This window comes from Dasypus novemcinctus, chromosome 23 (genome assembly GCF_030445035.2).
Source record: "Dasypus novemcinctus isolate mDasNov1 chromosome 23, mDasNov1.1.hap2, whole genome shotgun sequence".
Lineage (NCBI taxonomy): Eukaryota > Metazoa > Chordata > Mammalia > Cingulata > Dasypodidae > Dasypus > Dasypus novemcinctus.
Genome location: NC_080695.1, coordinates 11,037,580 through 11,058,968, shown reverse-complemented (window position 1 = coordinate 11,058,968; position 21,389 = coordinate 11,037,580). Strand labels below are relative to the sequence as shown.

General features: G+C 46.7%; 1 protein-coding gene across 1 annotated transcript in view; it reads left to right on the top strand.

Moving 5' to 3' along the window:
* The window catches only part of WIPI2 (WD repeat domain, phosphoinositide interacting 2), a 35,967-nt gene extending 14,878 nt beyond the window's left edge, over positions 1–21,089 (top strand). The window contains exons 3-12 of the mRNA XM_058285732.2: positions 8,168–8,337; positions 10,010–10,106; positions 10,515–10,612; positions 10,973–11,065; positions 14,935–15,005; positions 16,977–17,084; positions 18,014–18,178; positions 18,970–19,077; positions 19,703–19,800; positions 20,791–21,089. Of these exons, the coding sequence (XP_058141715.1) occupies positions 8,168–8,337; positions 10,010–10,106; positions 10,515–10,612; positions 10,973–11,065; positions 14,935–15,005; positions 16,977–17,084; positions 18,014–18,178; positions 18,970–19,077; positions 19,703–19,800; positions 20,791–20,903 (1,121 nt within the window). The 3' untranslated portion in view covers positions 20,904–21,089. The remainder of the gene's footprint in view (positions 1–8,167; positions 8,338–10,009; positions 10,107–10,514; positions 10,613–10,972; positions 11,066–14,934; positions 15,006–16,976; positions 17,085–18,013; positions 18,179–18,969; positions 19,078–19,702; positions 19,801–20,790) is intronic.
* The last annotated feature ends 300 nt before the right edge of the window (positions 21,090–21,389 follow it).

Sequence of the window (21,389 nt, the reverse complement as noted above, 5' to 3'; positions counted from 1 at the left end):
AGATGTTTTCCTACATTTTCTTCTAGAAGCTTTATGGTTCTTGCTTTTATATTTAGGTCTTTGATCCATTTAAAATTGATTTTTGTATAAGGTGTGAGATAGAGGTCCTCTTTTTTTTTTTTTTGGCCATGGATGTCTAGTTCTTCTAGCACCATTTGTTGAATGGATTGTTCTGTTCAGGCTGGGTGGGTTTGACAGGCTTGTCAAAAATCACTTGACAAAAGATGTATGAGGGTCAGTTCCACTGGTCTATGAGTCTGTCTTTATGCCAGTACCATGCTGTTTTTTCCACTGTAGCTAGGTAATACTATCTTAAGTCCAGAAGTGAGAGTCCTCCAACTTCACTTTTCCTCTATAAACTGTTTCTGGCTATTTGGGACCCCTTTACCCTTCCAAATAAATTTAATAATTGTGTTTTCCATTTATTTAAACAATGCTGGTGGAAATTTAATCAGGATTGCATTGAATCTGTATATCAATTTGGGTAGAATTGACATCTTAATGATAGTCTTCCAGTCCATGAGTGTGGAATGTTTTTCCAATTATTTAGGTCTTTTTAAAATTTCTTTTAACAATGCATTATAGTTTTCTGAATACAAGTGCTTTTTGGTTAAGTTTATTTCTCAATATTTCATTCTTTTTGTCGCTGTTGTAAATGGAATTTTTTCCCTGACTTCCTCCTCAGATTGTGCTTTATTTAAAGTTTATTTCATCTGATATAGGTAGAGTTACTCTGGGTTTGTTTGTTTGTTTTTTCATTACTGAATTCATGGAATATCTTTTTCCAGCCTTTCACTTTCTTTTTAAAAAAAAAAAGATTTATTTATTTAATTTCTCTCCCCTTCCCCCCCACCCCCACCCCCACCCCGGTTGTCTGTTCTCTGTGTCTCTTTGCTGCGTCTTCTTTCTTTGTCCACTTCTGTTGTTGTCAGTGGCACGGGAATCTGTGTTTCTTTTTGTTGTGTCATCTTGCTACGTTAGCTCTCCGTGTGGGCGGCACCATTCCTGGGCAGGCTGCACTTTCTTTCGCGCTGGGCGGCTCTCCTTACGGGGCGCACTCCTTGCATGTGGGGCTCCCCTACGCGGGGGACACCCCTCCGTGGCAGGGCACTCCTTGCGTGCATCAGTGCTGCACATGGGCCAGCTCCACACGGGCCAGGGAGGCCCGGGGTTTGAACCGCAGACTCCCATGTGGTAGACGGACACCCTAACCACTGGGCCAAGTCTGCCGCCCTCACTTTCAATCTGTTGGTATCTTTGGGTCTAAGGTGAGTCTCTTTCAGACAGCATATAGGTGGCTTATATTTTTTTATCTATTCTGCAAGTCTATGTCTTTTGATTGGAGAGTTTAATCTATTAACACTCAATGTTATTACTGTAAAGTCAGTTCTTATTTCACACATTTTGATCTTTGGGTTTTATCAGCCATATTTTATTTGAACCATTCTTTTGAAAATTTTAGTTCCTTTTACTGATATAATCTTCATTTCTAGTCTCTCTGCCAAGCCTCTCTCCTTTGTCTTTTCTTTTCAGGTGTAGCTCACCCGTTAGTATTTCCTGCAAGGCTTGAGTTTGTTATAAATTCTCTCAGTTTCTGTTTATCTGTGAATATTCTAAACTCTCATTTTTGAAAGAAATTCTTGCCTGAAAGTTTTCTTCTTGCAGTATCTTAAATATATCATACCATTGTCTTCCTGCCTTGATGGTTTCTGATAAGAAATCAGTATTTAATCTTATTGGATATCACTTATATGTTGTGCATTGCTTTTTTCTTGCTGCTCTCAGAATTCTCTCTTTGTTTCTGGCATGTGACATCTTGATTAGTATGTGTCTTGGAGTTGGTCAATTCAGATTTATTCAGATGGGTGTGTGTTGTACTTCTTGCACACAGATATCTATGTCCTTCAATGGGGTTGGGAAATTTTCTACCATTATTTCATCTGCCCCCTTTACCTTCTTTTCTCCTTCTGGGACACCCATGACATGTATATTTGCATGTCTTCTGTAGTCATTTAGTTCTCTGAGACCTTGTTCAATTTTTTCCATTCTTTTCTTCATCTGTTCTTCTGTATATTCACTTTCAGAGTCCATGTCTTCAACCTTAACAATCCTTTCTTCTGCCTTCTCAAATCTGCTGTTATATGATTCCAGTGTATTTTGAATTTAATTTTTTGTGCCTTTCATTCCCATAAGATCTCCTCTTTTCTGTGTATACTTTCAGATTCTTCTTTGTGTCTTCTTAATATCCTTAATCTCTTCATCCATCTCATTGAATTTATTAAGGAGATTTGTTTGAATATCTATAATTAGTTGTCTCAACTCCTTATGTCATCTGGAGGCTTTTCTTTTTCTTTTAACTGGGTCATATCTTCCTTTTTCTTGGCAGGGATTGTAGTTTTTTTTGGTGTCTTGACATCTGACTTACTAGATATATTCTGGTCCAGTTTCTCTCTTTAGTTTAGGGATTTCTTGCCCTTTTTCCCTTGCTGGTTGTGTATTAGGAGCTGAGGTTGTAGTTGGTTCTGTAAGCTGTGGAGGCTCAAGCTGCCTGCATTGCCCCAGGGACCGATGAAGCTTCTCCTACCTTTCTCCTTTGCCAGGGGTAGGGACAGAGCCACAGCCATGGGTAACCATCCAGGTCATACAGACCTTGACTAGTTGCCCAGAGAGACTGATGAAGCTTCATGCCCCTTTCTCCTTTGCCTGGGGTGGGAATGGAGCTACAGGTGTGGGCAGCAGTCTATGCCATGCAGGTCCAAAATGACCGCCGTTGCCCCAGTAGACCTCTGACTATTCAGTCTGTGCCAACCAAATGTGCCTGCAGTTACCCAGAGAGGCTGGTGCAGGTCCCACCAGCTTCCTCCCTGCCATAGGTGGTGCTGAAGCGTGGGCTAGGGCTGCAGTTTGATCTGGGTTGAAAGAAGCTAGTCCTTACTATCACTGTGATATTCAGTCAGCCTGGCTTCCCCTCATCCTGGGGGCAGAGTCAAAACAGCACCTACCCTGGTGCCTGAACTTGGACAGGTTCAAACCTTAACTGTTCTTAGGGTTATACTTTAGCCAGCTGAGTTTACTAATCAGTAGCTGAAGTTGGTGGCCAACTGTCTCTTCCTCCCCTGTTTTTGGGAAATGGAGCTTCCGGCTCCAGCCACAAAATAGCTCCTGAGGTGGCTTGTGCTGCCAGAGTAGGGTAATTACTGGCCTCCATGGCGTGGCCTGTAGTTATTTGCTTTTTTAAATTTCTTTTGCCTGTTTTCTGATTGGGTTATTTGTCTCCTACTGATTTAAAGAAAATTAGCCATTTACATATTACAAAGATTTTTTTCTGGATTGTCATTTTCTTTTTGGCCTTGTTTATGATTCTCTTTGCCATTCTTGAACTCTTGAATCTTTTATATATTGAGATGTATCAGTCTTTTCTTATAAGACTTTTGAGTGCCATAAAGGCTTTTCCCACTTCAGGGCCACCTAAAACATTCTCCAGTTTCTTCTAGTACTTTGATGTCATGGTTTACATTAAATATTTGACCTACCCAGAATTTATTTTCATGTAAAGTATATTCCATTTTATTCACAAGCTGGAAAAGATATTTTTCCTATGCCCTTACTTATTTAGAGGGTATACTGAAGTATTTAGGATCTATTTCTGGCTTCTTTATTCTCTTCCATTGATTTATTTGTCACTCTAAATCAATACTAAACTGTTTGGTTTACTGTAGCTTTATATAGTAAGAATTGAAGTCACATGGTGTGAGTCCTTCAACTTTTCTCTTTTTCAAGATAGCTTTGGATATCCTATAAATGTTAAAGTCAGCTTGTTAGTATCTACAAAAAAACCCTTGCTGGGATACTGCTGGGAATTGTATAGAATCTAAAGCTGAAATTCAGAATCGATATCTATTTTAACAGTCTTGGATACTCCAATTCATGAACGTGGTATATTCATTTGTTTAGAAAGTCTTTAATTTATTCTAATAATGTTCTATAGTTTTCTATATGGAGGTCTTCCATATCTTTTGTTAAATTTATCCTAATATTTTGTTTTTTTATTATATTGCAAATAAAATATTTTTTGTTTCATCCTCTAGTTGTTTGCTCCTGATCTATAAAAACACAGATGATTTTTGTATATTAACTTGTATCCTCTGACTTTGCCAAATTCACTTATTAGTTCTAATAGTTTGTCGATTCCTTATAATCTTCTATCTAAACAATATGTCAGCTGAAACTAGAGATAGTTTTACTCTTCCTTCTGATCTTTGTGCCTATTTCTTTTTCGTGCCTTATTGCAGTATATAAGACCTCCAATACAATGTTGCATAGAAGTGAGGAGAGTAGGCATTCTTGCCCTGTTTCTAAACTTAGGGGAAAGCATTTGGTATTTTCCCCCTTAAATATGATGTTAGCTATAGATCTTTCATAAATACCCTTTCTCAGTTGACAGTATTTCTTCCTATTTCTATGTTTCTGAGTTTGTTTTTGTTTTATCATGAACGAGTGCTGAATTTTGTTGTGCTTTTTCTACCTCTTTTGAATTGGTACAATTTTTCTCCAAGTGATTGGATTTGAGTTTGTTAATATAAACCTCAAGTGGGCACTTGGCAGTGCCTGCCATGATCCTGCATTTTTTCATACCTGAATTTGTTTGCTCTCTGAGATAAATCTTTCATGCCGTCTTCACTCCTTAAACCTCTCACCTCTACCCTTAATACCAATAACCACTCCTCATGCCTTCAGAGAGAAAACACTGCTATCAGCATGGAATTCCCTTATCTCTCCTCTTTCATTCGTTTATTTATTTATTTTTCCTTTCCTCTTTGAAATGACCATCCCACCTGTGTCTGTACCCTGCTTCTCATCTCCTTCATGTTCAGGTAGCAAAAAACGATTCCCGTTGTATGAAAACCCAGCTGTCTTGCCAGATCTCTTGCTTCTCAGCTTATTAGATAGTTCATTTTTCCATTGTCCTGCTTCTGCTGCATTATCAGTCACCGTATATCCGTGTACTTGGCAGCTCCTGGCCTGTGGCCCTTCCTGTCCCTCTTGTCCTTCCTGCTGTTCGCCTCTTCAGGCCAGAACTTGTCCAACTAGTTGCTGAACTTCTCATCTCCCTTTCACATTTCGGACCCAACCTGTCTGCGTTCTGTCTCCACCCCAGTCAAAATCTGCCTCATTCTCCAGTAACCTCCATGCCCTCGGGTGCTGAGCCTTCTCTCGTCTTCCTCGTCACTCCCATTCGTGGCTTTTCTCTTCTTGGTCTCGGGATCTTTCACTGTTCCAGGGCCACTCGAGGGCCTGTTTCTCTTCTGCCCGAGCGCCGCAACAGCAGCGGCTTTGATGTGTTCATCAGTGTGTGCGTTCCAGCACCTGGCGCGTGACTCCTCTTAGCCACTCAGTTGTGTATGATGAAAGAATCAAGTAAATATGTAAAATCGTACCAAGCAAAGCAGTAAGGGTCTTTTCTTTGAAGAATATATTTGAAATTAATTTTTTTACCACTGGTTCAATTTAGACCAGTGGATTTAAATAGAATTTACTTATTTCATTAAAATCAGTTTGTCATATACCAGGTTCTCCTATAATGTGGTCCAGTCCTAGAATTATTAATAAAGCTGAAAGTAAGCTATTATTTCACCATTAAGGATATTGATTCCAGGTCATAACTGGGTAACTGCAGATCAAGATTAGAATCTGATTTTTAAACTCTAATTATGTGCCTCTCTCAGTCACCATCATATCCCCAGTACTGACCAAGGTCTGTGGTGCCAGAGGAGTGGACTGTGCATCTATGAGGATGAGTGTAGTTGAACTGGATCAAGAACAGTTTTACCATGTCGATGAAGCACATGGGAGTGATAACACTTCACTGTCAAAACCGAATGTAATGAAGGAGATGAGCCCGTTTTTAGATATGAGCCAAATGAAGAGGTTATTGTTTTTTAAAAAGAGTGTTTTGAAGACTTTCATTCATCCAGCTGCTATTCAGCTCCTACTCACAAGCGTTAGACCTGGGAGCAGCAGCGAACAGTGAGGCACAGCCCCTGCCCTTGGGGAGCTCAGCGGAGCCGGGGCCACTGCCGTTTGGCGGCTGCACAGGTCGTTAGTGGCTGTGATGACTACTGTGGATGAGAGAAGGGACGGCTGTCAGGCCAGGAGTGCACAGCTGGAGTGTGGTTTAGTGGGTGCAAGCCCGCGACAGCCAGTAAACCTGAGGAAGGGGAGCCTGGAGCGCCCGACACTGGGCAGTGGGGGAGGAGGGGCTGTTGAGAGCATCTGGCCACCTCTGCTTGCCAAGCACGCTCAGGTCACCATATCCTTGCCTATTTCCTAAGATCAGAGAGCTCAGAGTGTCTGGTCCTCAAGGAAGGTGTTTCTCCTACAGATAAACTGACATTCTGGCCATGGATCGGTGTGGTCTTGTCAACACGCACGTGAGCCTTGCAGCCTCAAGATCCCATCATTAGCTTGAAACGGAAGGGCCCCACCCTGTGTCTCACAGGTGGGAGTCGGGGCCAGGAAGGGGCTGGCAACCACCCCAGCAGCTGCCAGACCCCCGCCTCCTGGAGCGCCTCCTGTCCGGCGTCTCCCCCAGTGGTGGCAGTCACCTGCCTTTGTTCCTTTTTATTGAAGGTTGGAAGGTTGGCTTGCTGCTGTAGGAAAGGGAAATGAAAGTGGTTCAGGGCAACTGGCCAGGTAAAAATGCTGTGAATAAATGCTGGAAAGGGCTCAGCCTCATACTTGATTTTACTGCCTCTTCCATCCTAATTAATAGCAAAGCTGGTATCCTTGTAATTTTTTTTTTCCAGAAATATGGGTTGTGTCACTTCAAATGTGACTTTAGCCAGCAGCCGGATGCTAGTACCTGCTGCATGCTAATCATGTTAGCATCAGAACGATCAGTGCCATGCTTCCTAGAAATAGTTTTGGTCCTCATAAAGCAGCCCGTAGACATCCTTCTCTCACCTTCCCTAGTAGTTTGGTTTCTAAACTAACTTATTTATGTTAAGGTTTATCTTTTAAACATTTAAGTTCAGCCACAGAGCTTATTGAAAGACGCTCCTTTAAGTAGTTCTGCGGTTTGTCTTTGTGTGGATTTTCGTTTAGGGGATGTCCTTATTTACGGTGGAAGCAGTCAGACAGCAGCACTTCCCGCTGGACCAGTCTGATTACCTCTGCCCTGGGGCCTCCCTCGGGTCCTGGTCCATAGAGTTGGGGTCCCTGGCTGCCTGAACGCCCATCACCACTGTGCTTCCTCTGGCACAGGAAAGGACAGGCTACTTGGAGAAGTCATGGTCTAGCTCCTTGCCACCAAGAGACTTCAGGTATCTCTAGGCTCCTGGGTCTGGGAACTTAACCCCGCGAGTATGAATAAAATAAAGGGAGGAGAGGGCAAAGATGGCTATGTGTTGGAGATGTGAGCTGCTGCCCGTGGAGGTGTTTTCCTTTCTTCCTTCTGGATCTTCAGACCTGTAGCTGCTCTTTCCTGTGCAGGGTGCTATATCTCTGCCTTCTAACCCAGAATCTTCTGAGTAGGTGGGTCCCCGATAGGAGTGAGAGGCAGTTGTGCTATCATGTGGGGGCATGGCAGGCAAGTAGCTCCAGTTTCCTCCCAACAATAGAATAGGTGTAGCCCCCATTTTATATATGGAGAAATTCAGAAGAGATGGATTCATTCGAAGAACATTTAAGTGCCAGGGAGGTGGCTGTGAGCAGGACAGCTGAAGTTCTGTCTTCATGGAGCTTACCTTCTAGCGTGTATATAAGGAGCAGACAGTGAGCAAATAAACAAACAAGGTAATTACAGGTGTGTGCCAGGGAGGAAATAGATTGGATGGCACGAGAGCTAGTCACTGGGGAGGTGGCACATGAGCTGAGGCGTGAGCCAGCCACACGGAATGTAAAAGCAGGCTAGACAGGACGGCCCTGCAGTCGGGTCGCAACCAAGCAAATAAGCAGCAATTTACCCGGTTAGTCTGCTCCAAAGCCCCCTTCGTTGCGCCTCTGTGACACTCTGGAACCATCTCCTCAGCGCAGTCGTGGCAGAGTGCCTGCTTGAAGACCGCGTGGGGCTTGTTTTTTGGGCCCCATAAACATGGATTTGTTTTTGTGAGCAGGTTTTGCCTATTGACGTGGAGATAACTAACTGTGCATGTATGTCTCCTTGCAGCTGACACGGAAGATGTGTGCATCGTAGAGAGGCTGTTCTCCAGCAGCTTGGTGGCCATCGTGAGCCTCAAAGCGCCTCGAAAGCTCAAGGTTTGCCACTTCAAGAAGGGGACCGAGATCTGCAACTACAGCTACTCCAACACCATATTGGCCGTCAAGCTCAACAGGCAGGTGCGTGGCAGCCCGTGGAACGCCGCGCCCTGCGCCCCTAGGGTGGAGCTGACAGTCCCTCCCTGCTGGTCAGGGCCTCTGCCCTCTGGGCCCATCCGCCCGGCTCCCCTCGTCCCCGTGGCCAAGGACAGAGTCTCTGCTCCAGCCACGCTGCTTTCTTGTCGCAGCAGTTTTGTTCAAACCTTGCGTTGAGGACAGGGGCCCTCCTCTGCCAGCCTTAAGTGTTATGCATCCTTCAAGACACGACTCTGACACTTGCTCTCTACATCCACACACTCATCCGTGGTGTTGTGAGCATAGTTTATCCATCATCTTTCTTTGCTTTTATAAATGTTACTTTAAAAATACCGCCCCTTTTTAAACTGTTCATTTAACTTTTCATTTAAGATGAGGGCCTGCCACTCCTTGTGGTAGGTGTGGTGAGCGGCCCTGCGTGGATTTCCCGGGAACGGCTCTTGGCTTTTGCTTCCTCACTCACGAACAGCACTGTCCTGACGTCCTTCAGCATTTTTGTTTACAGCAGAGTGTTTTCTGCAGGGAAGGCTCAAGCAGCAGTGGGATAAGAGCACAGCGCTCTAGGCCTGCTGGTTCCTGGGCTGTGGTGGCTGCTGTGTAAGGCAGCTGCAGCAGAAGCCCTCCCAGGGGGTGGGACCGGTCATCATCCGTAACTGAAAACCAGTTAAAATGGAAATGACAACCCATTGTATCTTTTTTTTCTTTATTTTCTTTTAAATGTTACATTCAAAAAGTATGAGGTCCCCATATTCCCCCCACCCCTCCCACATCAGCAGACCCCGCCATCACCGTGGCACGTCCACTGCACCTGGCAAACACGTTCTGGAGCACCGCCGCAGCACACGGACAGTGGTCCACACTGTGGTCCACACTCTCCCCCAGTCCACCCAGTGGCCCACGGCAGGACACACAGCGTCCAGCAGCATTGTATCTTAAACATTTGAATTTACAGCGTACAAATGTGCGTGCACGTACCAGTTAATGTAGACTCTTGTGCTTTCTAGGTGGTCTCTCTCACATCAAACACCCCTAAGAAAGCATCACCTGTGAGTCTACATTCATTTTCTTCCCCATGGAGGAAGAGCCTAAGGACAGTTGCAAAGTGATCTGAGTGCAGAACCCTTCTAAATTTATATGTTTTTATATAAATATATAGGTATGTAAACATACATATTTTTAAATCCCTAGGCTTTTAATTTTCTCTTACCCATTCAGCAGCAATTTTTCTCAACAACTTGCCTTATCAAATCTCTCCAAAGCACTCAACCTGGTTTTCTTGGGGTGGGAGGACAAGGTGAGAGGGAAACCAAACCAACCAAAAAATAAATAAACAAAACACATATTCTTAGTGCTATTTTATCAGTGTATGTCATATTTCATCAAGTAGCATAGTTAGAATTACTAGTACAACTGGCATGAATAGCATGGGAACCAGCTGGCTTTAGACACCACTGCATTGGTAGACAGAGCCCAGTGAGAGAGGCGAGGTGCTGGCCAGGGGCAAACATTGCCTGTGCCTTGGGTGTCAGGCGGCCTGGCTTTCTAGAAGGAATGGAGAGCGTCTTAATCCAGGCAGTGGTCCTGGGTAGATCGGCCAAGGGGCTTCTTGTGTGGACCGGTCCTTTACGTTTGGCTTCTTTCCTTTCTCCCCTCCCAGAGGTTAATCGTGTGCCTGGAAGAGTCTCTGTACATCCACAACATCCGGGACATGAAGGTTCTGCATACCATCAGGGAGACGCCCCCGAACCCTGCGGGTAAGTTCCCTGGGAGAGGAGGAGCCTGTTTCTGATTGTGCTAAGAGGTGAGAGATGTTCTTCTCTCTTAGCTTCTGGGGATCCAGTCTCATTTAAAACCTACTGATCTTAAGCCCAGCTCCCTGCCTGCTGATGCTGGTCTTGTGACCATCTAAAATCTTTGGTTTGGTCACCTTCCAGTTTTGAGGTCAGTGATAAGTTCACAGGAAAGGCCTTTGATCTGTTCGTAACACTGCCGTCACCTCAGGTGGCGGTTTGGGGTGCTGAACTTAAGAAAGCATAAAAACAGGTTGTGGCGAGCTATTTTTGATTCTGTGGCCTTGGTTAAATCCGTGCTAAATCATGTCTCACGACCAAAAAGGACCCCCACGCCCTGAGCCGCCTCTCGTGGCCCGCGTGTCTTCGCAGGCTTGTGCGCGCTGTCGATCAGCAACGACAACTGCTACCTGGCTTACCCCGGGAGCGCGAGCATCGGGGAGGTGCAGGTCTTCGACACCGTGAACTTGGTGAGGCTTCCTCTTGTACCGCGGCGGCTGTGAGAGGCGTGGCCTTCCTTCTCAGACCAGCCATGCGGCGTGTTTGCCGCTTCACTCCCGTGGCAGCGCAGGACTGGTTAAAAGCGTCGCGCTCCCAGCAGTGGGAGTGTTCAAAGGAAGGCAGAAAGCTGGCGGTTAGATTGCTTGGCCTTCTTGAAGGTTTTGAGCGCGTTTCCTTGGACCCCTACCCCCGTGGAATCAAGAGGCTTCAGTGTGTGAACCAAGGTGTCTTTGAGCTAGTTGGCGTTTCCAGCCTAATGAGTAAGTGGTAGCAGAATGGCCTGGTCCCCGCTGCCTGGCGGTGACGTTCCACTGATCTGTCCTTTTCAGAGAGCTGCGAACATGATCCCAGCGCACGACAGCCCTTTGGCGGCGTTGGCTTTCGACGCAAGCGGTACCAAACTTGCCACTGCTTCGGAGAAGGTAAGGCCCAGCGGGAAACTAGTTCGAAGGGCTCAGCAGACTTTCCTGCTCCTTTCACACAGCCAAGTTGCCGAACAAGTTTTTATAGCAACCAAATGACAGGAGTAAAGTTAAAAATCCATATATTGGGCTGTCAGAATATGCTGCTCTGGAATGAGGTAAAACACACACACTTTATGCCTTTTTTTGACAATTAAGCTAATATCTGTTTGTCTTTGAAACTATAGACATGTACGAAGGAGATGAAAAATGACATTCTAAATCACACCACTCGCCCAGTGTTTTGTTTTTTTTAAGATTTACTTTTTTTTATTCCCTCCCCCTCAGTTGTCTGTGCTCTCTTGTCCATTTGCTGCGTCGTCTTTGTCTGCTTCTGATGTTGTCAGCAGCATGGGAATCTGTGTCTCTTTTTGTTGCGTCATCTTGTTGTGTCAGCTCTCCGTGTGTGCTGCGCCATTCCTGGGCAGGCTGCACTTTCTTTCGCGCTGGGCGGCTCTCCTTACAGGGTGCACTCCTTGCGCGTGGGGCTCCCCTACGTGGGGGGCACCCCTGCGTGGCAGGGCACTCCTTGAGCACATCAGCACTGCGCGTGGGCCAGCTCCACACAGGTCAAGGAGGCCCAGGGTTTGAACCGCGGACCTCCCATGTGGTAGACGGATGCCCTAACCACTGGGCCAAGTCCGCTTCCCGCCCAGTGTTTTTTTCAATTATGAAACCTAACAAATTTGTAGAGAACTTAAAAAATAAGGAAAAGTATGAAAAAGCAAACACATAATTAATTCTACTATCCTAAGCTGATCTAAATACATTTCAATTTATTTCTTTTCATTCATTTCATATTCATGTAACAAAATTGACATCATGCCATATGTATAATTTACCATTCTTTTTTTGTTCTACTTATGTTGTATTTCTCTAAGTTAAAAAAGCACTTTTTGATGGTGTACAATATTTGATTGTTATTTACTTGAATATCACCTTTTGGGGCATTTATATAGTTAACGTTTTGCTGTTGTAAGTACTCATGTGTTTTTGAGTCACATATCTTTTGTGTGCATCTCTGATTATTATCTTAAGAGATTGCAGTAAGAAGAATTTCTAGGTTAAAAGGATATGGCATTTTTTAAAAGCCCTCTATCTGGGACAAAGATGCCTCAGTGGTCCCTCCAGCATGGACCCCTTCTCCCTTAGCCTCCCTGGGGTGGAGCAGCTTCACGCTTCCTCGCTGGCCCAGCCACACTTCTTTCCTTTGTGGCTTCCTGTTTTCCTTAAAGAGTCAGTTCTCTTGGAGAGCTGCTTGTTCTCCTGTCCCACCTCCTTTATTCTGAGCACCAGCCGTGCTCCTTGATTTTCCACTGACGGATTTTGCTTAGATGCCTTCTCCCTGGTTAATCTTACACCCCAAGTCACTCTTCCTTTTACACAAGCTGCCAAGCCAGGCCCGGGGAAGTCCGCTCCCTCCCCTTCCTCCAGAGTCGCTGTAGCGTGACTCACGCCCAGGGTCCCTTTTATGGGGCTCTTCCTGTGTGTGAGCTGTGCTTGATCCTGCGTGTTCATCATCTCCCCTCATCGCAACAGTTACTCTATGAGGTAAACATGGCTTCATTTTATACTAGGAGAGGGTCAGTAAGCTACCCCGGGTCTCCCAGCTGGGCAGTGGCAGGGCACTTGGACTCCAGGCCTGCCTTGTAAACACTGCGGGACAACCGCACCACCACCCTGTCCTTTCCTTGTCCCTCAGAGGGTCAAAATGGCCATGAAATCCTGTTGCAAAATCTATCATGAATCCAAGTCTTACTATCTTGTTTCAATTAGGTCTTAGAAAGGCCCAAGCACTTTATGGAATTTCAAGTCCAATAAAAGCAATGTTTTTTTCCTGGACTATTGTGAGCAAACATTTGGTTTTCTTCTAAACAGAATGCACGCAGTTTGTGAAATTTGACCCTTTGGCCTTCCCAGGTGTACCGTGTACGGGTGCTGGGGCTGCACAGAATCCCCAGCTCAGTCCTTGCTTTCTAGGACCTGCGGTCGCACTGGGGTGCAACAGCTGTTAATTAAGCAATGACATGGTAGGGATGCCATTACAATTCTACATAGATTGGAAAGTTTAGGCTATGGAGAGCAAATCTTTTGCGTTGGTTATTTTTGTATGTATGTGCATAATATATTTTATGCTCCTACTACTTAAGTGATACCATACTTGAGTTGATGTTACTTTCACATTCTTAAGTATTTTCTCAGCACATTTTATCTACAGCTTGATTTCTGGTGGCTGCACAGTGGATCCCACTGTGTGGATTTACCCTAATTTAAACAATTCCTTGGTGGTCTACATTTTAAGTGTTTGTAGTTTTTCACAATTTATAAACATGCCAGTTATTCTTAAAGATAGATAATTGGGTAGACCTTTGTGTACATTTCTAGAAACTGAATTCAGTTTCCTGTTTTCAGTGGCCAGGAGTTTGTAGTCTTTATATAGCTTTCTGATTTATTTTTATAGTTTCTCTTTTTCTATGCTAAAAATCATTCTAGTTCCTGAGAAAATAAAGCTCTACTTTTTATTTCATTCTTTGTATTTATTCATTTATTTTTGTATTAAATAGTTTGAACCTTCTATCAGTCTACGTCTTTATGTGCTATTTTCATATTATAGCTTGATGATGTTCTTTATTTTTTAAAGATTTATTTTTTATTTATTTCTCTCCCTTCACCCCATTGTCTGCTCTCTGTCCACTCGCTGTGTGTTTTTCTGTGTCTGCTTGCATTATCTGGTGGCACTGGGAATCTGTGTCTCTTTTTTGTTGCGTCATCTTGCTGCGTCAGCTCTCTGTGTGTGCGGCGCCACTCCTGGGTGGGCTGTGCTATTTTTCACGCGGGGCGGCTCTCCTTATGTGGCCCCCTCCTTGTGCGTGGGGCACCCCCACGCGGGGACGCCCCTGCGTGGCACGGCACTCCTTGTGCACTGCAGCACTGCACATGGGCCAGCTCCACACGGGTCAGGAGGCCCTGGGGATCAAACCCCAGACCCCTCATATGGTAGGTAGATGGATGCTCTATCATTTGAGCCATGTCCGCTTCCCAATAATCTTCTTTTAATATTCAGGAATCAAGAGTGTCCTATTCATTTTTATTTTCTGCCTATTCTCTTACTTGTTCTCTCTGATGTTCAAGTCCTGTCTCCCCCTGTCCAGATTCCCTGTTGATTTGCCTGGGGGTGGAAGACAGAGGAGAAGGGACTATTAGGGGAAATCAGTACCTTCCAAAGGTTTGGTTCTGAAGCAGGGGCAGTGCTATAGCTCACCATTTATTCATATTTTCTTTTGTCTTGGTAAAAACGTTCTTAATATAGGTCTTATTGTTTTGGAAGTTTAGATTAATTCCTTTCTAGGCAATTAAGAACACTTTTCAGCTGATCACTTCTCTTGATCAATAACTCCATTTAAAGTGGCAGGAAAGAACCTCAGCAGGCACTTCCGTCTCATCAGAAAAGAGTCAAGTTGTGGTTCCCAATGTGCAGTGCGTGATTAAGTGGTTTTACTTTTAAGAGTTTCAACTTTTAATGACTTAGAAAAAGAACTCTTGCTTGACTCCATGGCTGTTAGTGTTTAGGATGCTTTAAAGTTTTACTGTGAAGTAAAGAGTAGAACAAGGGTGAAGTTCTGAGGTGCTAGTGTAAAAGTGGGATGGAGATGTGTACAGAACATGCCGCGAGGCTCTGGAGCCAAGGAGAGGGCCTCAGAAACTTCCTTCTCAGCCCCCTGCAAGCAGCCGTTGAAAAATGTACCACATATTTCACTTACAGTCTGATGTGAAAGAAATAGAGTCTATTTTACTTAGCTAAAATAAAATGCTTTTTTTCCCTGTCACAGGGGACCGTGATTAGGGTATTTTCCATTCCAGAAGGACAGAAACTTTTTGAGTTCCGGAGAGGAGTTAAAAGGTAGAGTATATAAATTTTCAGAATTGATGCTGGAGGTTATATCTGGATTTCAGTTACATGTTATCTGTGACCAAACAAGTGGAAACTGAACAATGAGGCAATTCCAGTTAAATGCACAAGCACCTGTGCCCAATTGGATCATCAGTTGTGATTAGGACCTTTGGTCACGGAAGGCGAAGGAGCGTCTGTAGAACAGCAAACAGAGTTTCGTTCCTTGAGCCTCAGAAATGTAAGTGCGATGGCCAGACAGGCCGGGCGCCAGGCAGCCCCCCAGCAGGCCCCGCGCCCTCGGGCGCCTTGGCTGGCTCTGGCGCTGCAGCACGGCCACTCCCGGCCACCTGCTTGGTGGCCTCTCCTTCCTCTCTCCTCTCTGGGACCCCAGGACCAGCTCCCCGGCTCCCCCTGCACCCCAGCAGAGGCTCTGGCTCTCCCTTGAAGGAGGCTGGCCTCCTCCCTTGCTCCTTTATGCTGCTCCTTCCTAGGCTTCTCTGCTGCTTTCACTGCCCCTGCAGTTTCCTCCTCCTCTGCTTTCTTCCCTGGAGCCTCTTCTCTTCCCACCCCAACTCCACACCCTTCTTGCACGGGCTGGCTGGGGTTCCCGGACGTCTTTCCCCAGTTGGTGGCCTGTGTCACTTCTGTGCATGGAACAGTCCCAGCTGCTTGTCGTCCTTCAGCTTCCTCATCTCACTGAATGTTGCCACCAGCCAGCCACCCGGTGCCCAAGCCAGAGGGACTTGGCTTCAGTTTCTTTCTTTTGTTTCCTGCATCCAGCTAGTTACCAAGTTAGGCCAGTTCTCCCCAGAGCCAACCCTCCCTCCCTTCCATCTCCGCCAGCACCCCTGGTCCCCAGCACCGTCTGGGTTCTTGCTGGAGCCTCATCCTCGCCCTGCGTGCCGCTGTTGGCCCCTGTAGTCCGCTCTTCAACTTGAACCCGAGTTGTTCTCTGAAGAGGGGAGTATAACTGAAATCTTCCAGAGCCTTCCTGTTGCCCAATGCACCAAGTCCAGGCCCCTGAACACGCTTCCCAGACCTCCCTGTAGCTGGCCTCTTTCTGACCTTATTTTGGGTGCCTTCCGCAGTCGTTCCTCCCGTTGCTCTGAAGAGCTGAGCTATCGTGCCTTCGGGTCCTCCTGTGCTGTCCTGGGCTCGGAATGGCCTGTCCGTCTTAGAACGCTTTGAGTCTGAGCTGAGCATCCCTTCCTTTATCATTGGGTAGTTAGAGCCCTGTGCTGTGTGCTTCTCCAGGGCCTTCCACCTTTTCTTTTTTTAACCAGTCTTTTGCTTCTAGCCAATTGAACATCGCACCTCCCCACCCCACATGCCTTATTGTAAGCTGCCTGAAGGCAAGAACTTTGCCTGTCTGGTTTATCCACTGAGCGTTAGGACAATGCAAGTTACATTGTCAGCACTCCGTTCATATTTATTGAATTGAATTCAGCTAATACAGGGCTAAAGGTACCTTGCATTTCTAGGGTTGTGAGAAAATTTGAATTCACCTGATGGCTTTAGGATTGTTACATAGACTTTTAAAATGTACTTTAGAAATAGACTTAGTATGTTGGAAGTGTCGCTTCCCTCCTTAGTATCATCAAGGCTGCTGGCTTACCCTGTTGCATATTAAGAATTGCAGTTGAAATTACTGGGTTTTCTTTTACTATTCTCAGGGCTGGCCATTGATCCTCTTTCAGCTAAAAATGGTTTTATGAAATCCTGATTCCCTTTCTTACTTTGGAATTACAAAGAAAATTCGGCTAAGGACATATTCAATTAGAATTGTACCTATTTGGTATTAACTTTAAAATATTTTCCTCTCAGAAATTTTTGGAGCAAATGAGTAGGAAGAAATAAGAAAGATCTCAGTAGATGGAGTACACCCCAGTGGGACTCTTCTTGCCGTCCCTCTAGTTAAGTCCCTGGGGCAGCGCGGTCAGGGCCTCTGAGCGGCCCCCGTGACGCACCCTCTCCCCGCAGGTGTGTGAGCATCTGCTCCTTGGCCTTCAGCATGGACGGCATGTTCCTCTCAGCCTCCAGCAACACCGAGACTGTGCACATCTTCAAACTCGAGCCTGTGAAGGAAAAGTGAGTTGCAAAGACACGTGGCTCCAAATGCATTTTAAAAAACACTTTGCCCTTCTTATCCTGACTAGATGGAATCATCAGCACAGACATTGTTCTGTTTTTAAATTTTCTTTGCCAATAGAAAAACCACTGGAGACTGGCTACTTAATACATGCCATCAAATCTAGACTCAGCGGTAAAATGGATTTTATTTTCCTCTTTAAAATGGTACTTTCTTTTGGGGAGCATGCTAGAGGGAAGAATGAAGGGAAACTTGGGGCAGTTGAGGCTAGAGGCGGGTATCTTTTAGATAGTACAAATGCTCACCTCATTGCTTTTCTCATCAACAAAAGCATTTATGATTAGACAGCCTGTTGTCTCCTGTAACCTGCCCATACCTAGGAAAAGAGACGTTTTCATTTTAGAAGCAGTTGATTTACATTATTTATGACTGCAGTGAAGATGTATGTTGATGGGCGTCCTTTTCTCAAATTTTAAAAAAGAACATCACGCTAGGATCGGCATTGCTTGTTTATACTCTATCTTATTCAAAAGATGTGTTTAAGATAACTTACAAAATATACATAGGATGAACAACAAGAAAAAATGGGCCGTGGGATGAGATGTGCACTAATAAGGTAAACCACAGGTTTTCAGAGAGAAACTGAGCCCTAGAGGTGGATCACCAGTTTAGCTGCCATGTCCTCAGATTTGCTACCAAGTCAGGGGCCTCGTCGTTTCCCACAGCCAGCGTGGCGGCTCAGGAGGAGCTGAGCGGGCTCTCTGCTGTCGTGTGCTTCCCAGGGTCTTGAGGAGTCTGGTTTTGTTCAACCCATTGTGTTGGTTCAGGAAGTACAAAAGTGCCTCTTTCAGTCGCAGGGCTCCTCTTGGTCTCTGAGTGAGAGTCGGAACCTGGCCTGCTGTGTCTGAATACTGTCTCCGTCTTGTAGACCTCAGGAGGAGCCCACCACCTGGACTGGGTACTTTGGGAAGGTGCTCATGGCTTCTACCAGCTACCTGCCCTCTCAAGTAACAGAAATGTTTAACCAGGGTAGAGCCTTCGCCACAGTCCGCCTGCCGTTCTGCGGCCACAAAAACGTCTGTTCGCTGGCGACGTGAGTAGAGAGGTGCCGGCCTCGCCTTCCCTTTGTTCTTCGTGCGTCTAGTCAGAAGGCCCGTGTCACTGTGCTTGTCACACATTACCAGAGGGGATGGTTTGGGGTCCATTGGCTGTTTCTTCTGAGCAGAAAGAATGGGCAGACTGAGAGCTCTGCCTTGACGAGGAGTTTGGTGGCAGTGGGAAGACAGTAAAATGCAGCTGAGCTGCCGTGACACCCAGGTGCTCTCTGTGGTGGTCTTTTAATTCCAAAAAATCTCCCTCTTTCTGTTTTTGGATTGATAATGAAAAAATCAAGTCAAACTGAGATTGCCATTCCTGCCCTGTTTTTGGCCTACAAGTTCAAGGCTCGCAGAGTAGCTCCAGAACTTAGTTTCAGAGCACACTTGGGTCATCCAGAGCATAACTCTGTGGGAAAAGACGGCCTTGAAAATCCAGTGATGGCACATCTTTGTGATTCTTACAAACATTATTTCCCATCCTTTTTTTTTTTTATATCAGACTAGCAAAGTTGAAAACATGTTCTGAAAATATCTGTCATTGGTGCTGAGAGAACCCAGGAAGCCGACTGCTGTGACCGTCCCCTGTGGTGTTGACTCACGCCAGGCACGTCCTTGGCCCTGACGCTCGAGCCTCCCCACCATCTTTATGGTCCTAGACACAAAAATAGACATGAACCCATTTGGTGGGGGGAGCTTCTAGCTGTGCCAGAGGCGAGGCTGCTGGTGTCACTGGCATGTTTTGCGTAGGTTGTAGTCCTGGAATGGGGCTGCTTTTTGTCCTCACTAGGATTCAGAAGATTCCCCGATTGCTGGTGGGCGCGTCCGATGGGTACTTGTACATGTACAACCTGGATCCCCAGGAAGGAGGCGAGTGTACCCTGATGAAGCAGCACAAGTAAGTCTGTGGGGCGCAGGCCTCTGCCCTCTCTGCTTCCTGCTGGTCTCCTATTGGCTCCTTGGGCTCTTGTGTGCTTGCTCATCTCTTTGAACACCAGCACCACAAAGAGGAGACCCCAGGCCAGCTGGCCGGTGCTCTTGCTGAGTCCTTTCCCAGAGATTTTATTCTGTGTAACACGGGGAGTCCCGGCTGCAGTGGCACCAGCTGCTGATTTCCTGCAGCCTGCGGTGCTGCGATCCGTGGCCTGGGCTGGATGAGAGGAAGGTGGCAGGGTGCTCTGGGGGCTCTTCCTGTGGCACGAGGGGGGAAGCGCACGGCCCTGCCCAGGAAGGAGGGCCACCGCAGGCGGCCTCCGCTGTGCTCTCACACCTCTCTAATTGGGGTGGAAGCGGGGTTGATGCTTTTTAGAGGGAGTTCTGGTTGCGATCATCAACCTTAAACACGAAGTAAGATGGTCTCTTTAGGTAAGACTTCTTTTAGTCAGACCTTCTGGGTGAGATATGTGTGGGGGTTCTCTCCAGTGACGCCCCTGCCTTCACTGCAGGTCTGCCTCATGGTGCCACGCGGCCCCTGCTTCTCTTGGAAACGCTGAGTGTGATCTTGCTTCTCTCCACTCCTGCAGGTTGGACGGCAGTATGGAGACGACCAGCGAAATCTTAGACTCGGCATCTCACGACTGCCCCCTAGTCACTCAGCCCTATAGCCCAGCTGTAGCAAAAGGTACTCCCGTGCCCCCGTCTCGGGCCAGACTTGGAAGGGGGTCTGGTACGCACTGAAAAGGTGGATTCTGCCAGGGCCCTTCTCTGTGGGTTCCTCCACCGGGAACCTTCGACCCGAGCTTGCCCTGGCCGGAGGCGCCCACCTCTCAGGTTTCACTCCAAGCATAGGTGAGCTTTGGAGATGGGTATTTTCAAGGCCCCTCAAGGCTGAATTCATTTCCTTCGTTTTTGAAGAAAATGGTCCTCATGGCTCTTGCTCCTGTAGTGCAGATTAATTTCGCCCAAGGCTCCCCACGTCCCCGCTGAGGGCGCATCCAGAAGTCAGCCCTGCCAGGCGTTTTGTCTTGGTTCAGCAGACAGGCCCCGCACACCTGCTCTGCGTCCTTCCAGGGGTCAGGCTGTAGTCCTGAGCCAGAGAGCCGTGGCCCCGGCGTCGGCGGCGCTGCCCTCAGTGCCCTCACTGCCCGCAGAGCACCAGGAGACGCTAGGCCAGTGGCTGGGGTGACGGCAGCCCTGACTCTTCTAGTCCACCGTGACCATCTTTTGCAAAAACATCATTCCAACGCAAGCTGCAGGTTGTGTGCTTTGCTTGCCCCGAGCTGGTGCTCGCTCCCATTACTGAAACTGCCCTTCCAGCTCCGTGGAGCAGGAAGGGCTCCGAGCATCGTTTTTGAGCACCCTGTACAATCCGTGTGAGGATGACTTCCATTCTCCTTGTTCACTAAAGCAGAGCTGCAGTCTGTCTGTCCAGAAGCTCCTCTTTACTGTGCAGGCATCTCTTTCTTTTATGAGTTTGGGAAAATAAACGTCTTCACTTTTTTTTTTAACCTGCTGCCTGAGGCTGCAAAAACCTGGTTAGTCAGGAGAAAGACGGTAACTCAGAATGCATTCCGTGGGCTGCAGTTTGTTAGCGGCCCCCGGGTTTCCCGGTCCAGCCTGCAGTTGGGAAGGCCTCCCCTGCCGCCTGGGTCTGACTCTTGTCTCTCTGCAGCCTACCCAGGTGACCTGGGTGCCGTGGGCGGCGCTGGTCTGGAAGAGGAAGCCGGCGCCCTGCGGTTGGAGGAGGACGGTGAGCACCCGCCCATGATCCTTCGCACAGACTGACTGAACTTGACCTGTGAACTCTAACCCCCGGAGCAGAGAACACTGGCTGACAGAGGACATTGTGTTATGCTGCTATGAACTTTGCCCTAAATTGGGGGAGAGAATGGCAGAGACTTAAAAAAAAAAAAAAAGATTGTAGCCGTAGTGTAATTCTGTACTGTTGAGAAATACATTGTTTTCACTTCAGCGGCTTTTAATTCTGCTTATGAATTTTAGCTTTTTTGTTGGTTTTCTCTTTTTGCCAAAATTAACTGTTTGGTGAAGCCCTTGACACCGCCTTGCTTTGCATGCATCATGTGCCAAGCCCGCACAGGAGAGCTGGAAGCCACTCTATAACAAACTGAGGTTGTTTGGTTTTCTAATATGTGTATCACGGGAGTGGACCCGAGGGCGGGGCGGGGCTGGGGAGGGCGGGAGTGGGGGTGGGGGTGGGGGTGGGAGGTGCTCTGGCGGTGGAGGTGGTTCCACTCCGTGGGGCGCTCGGCG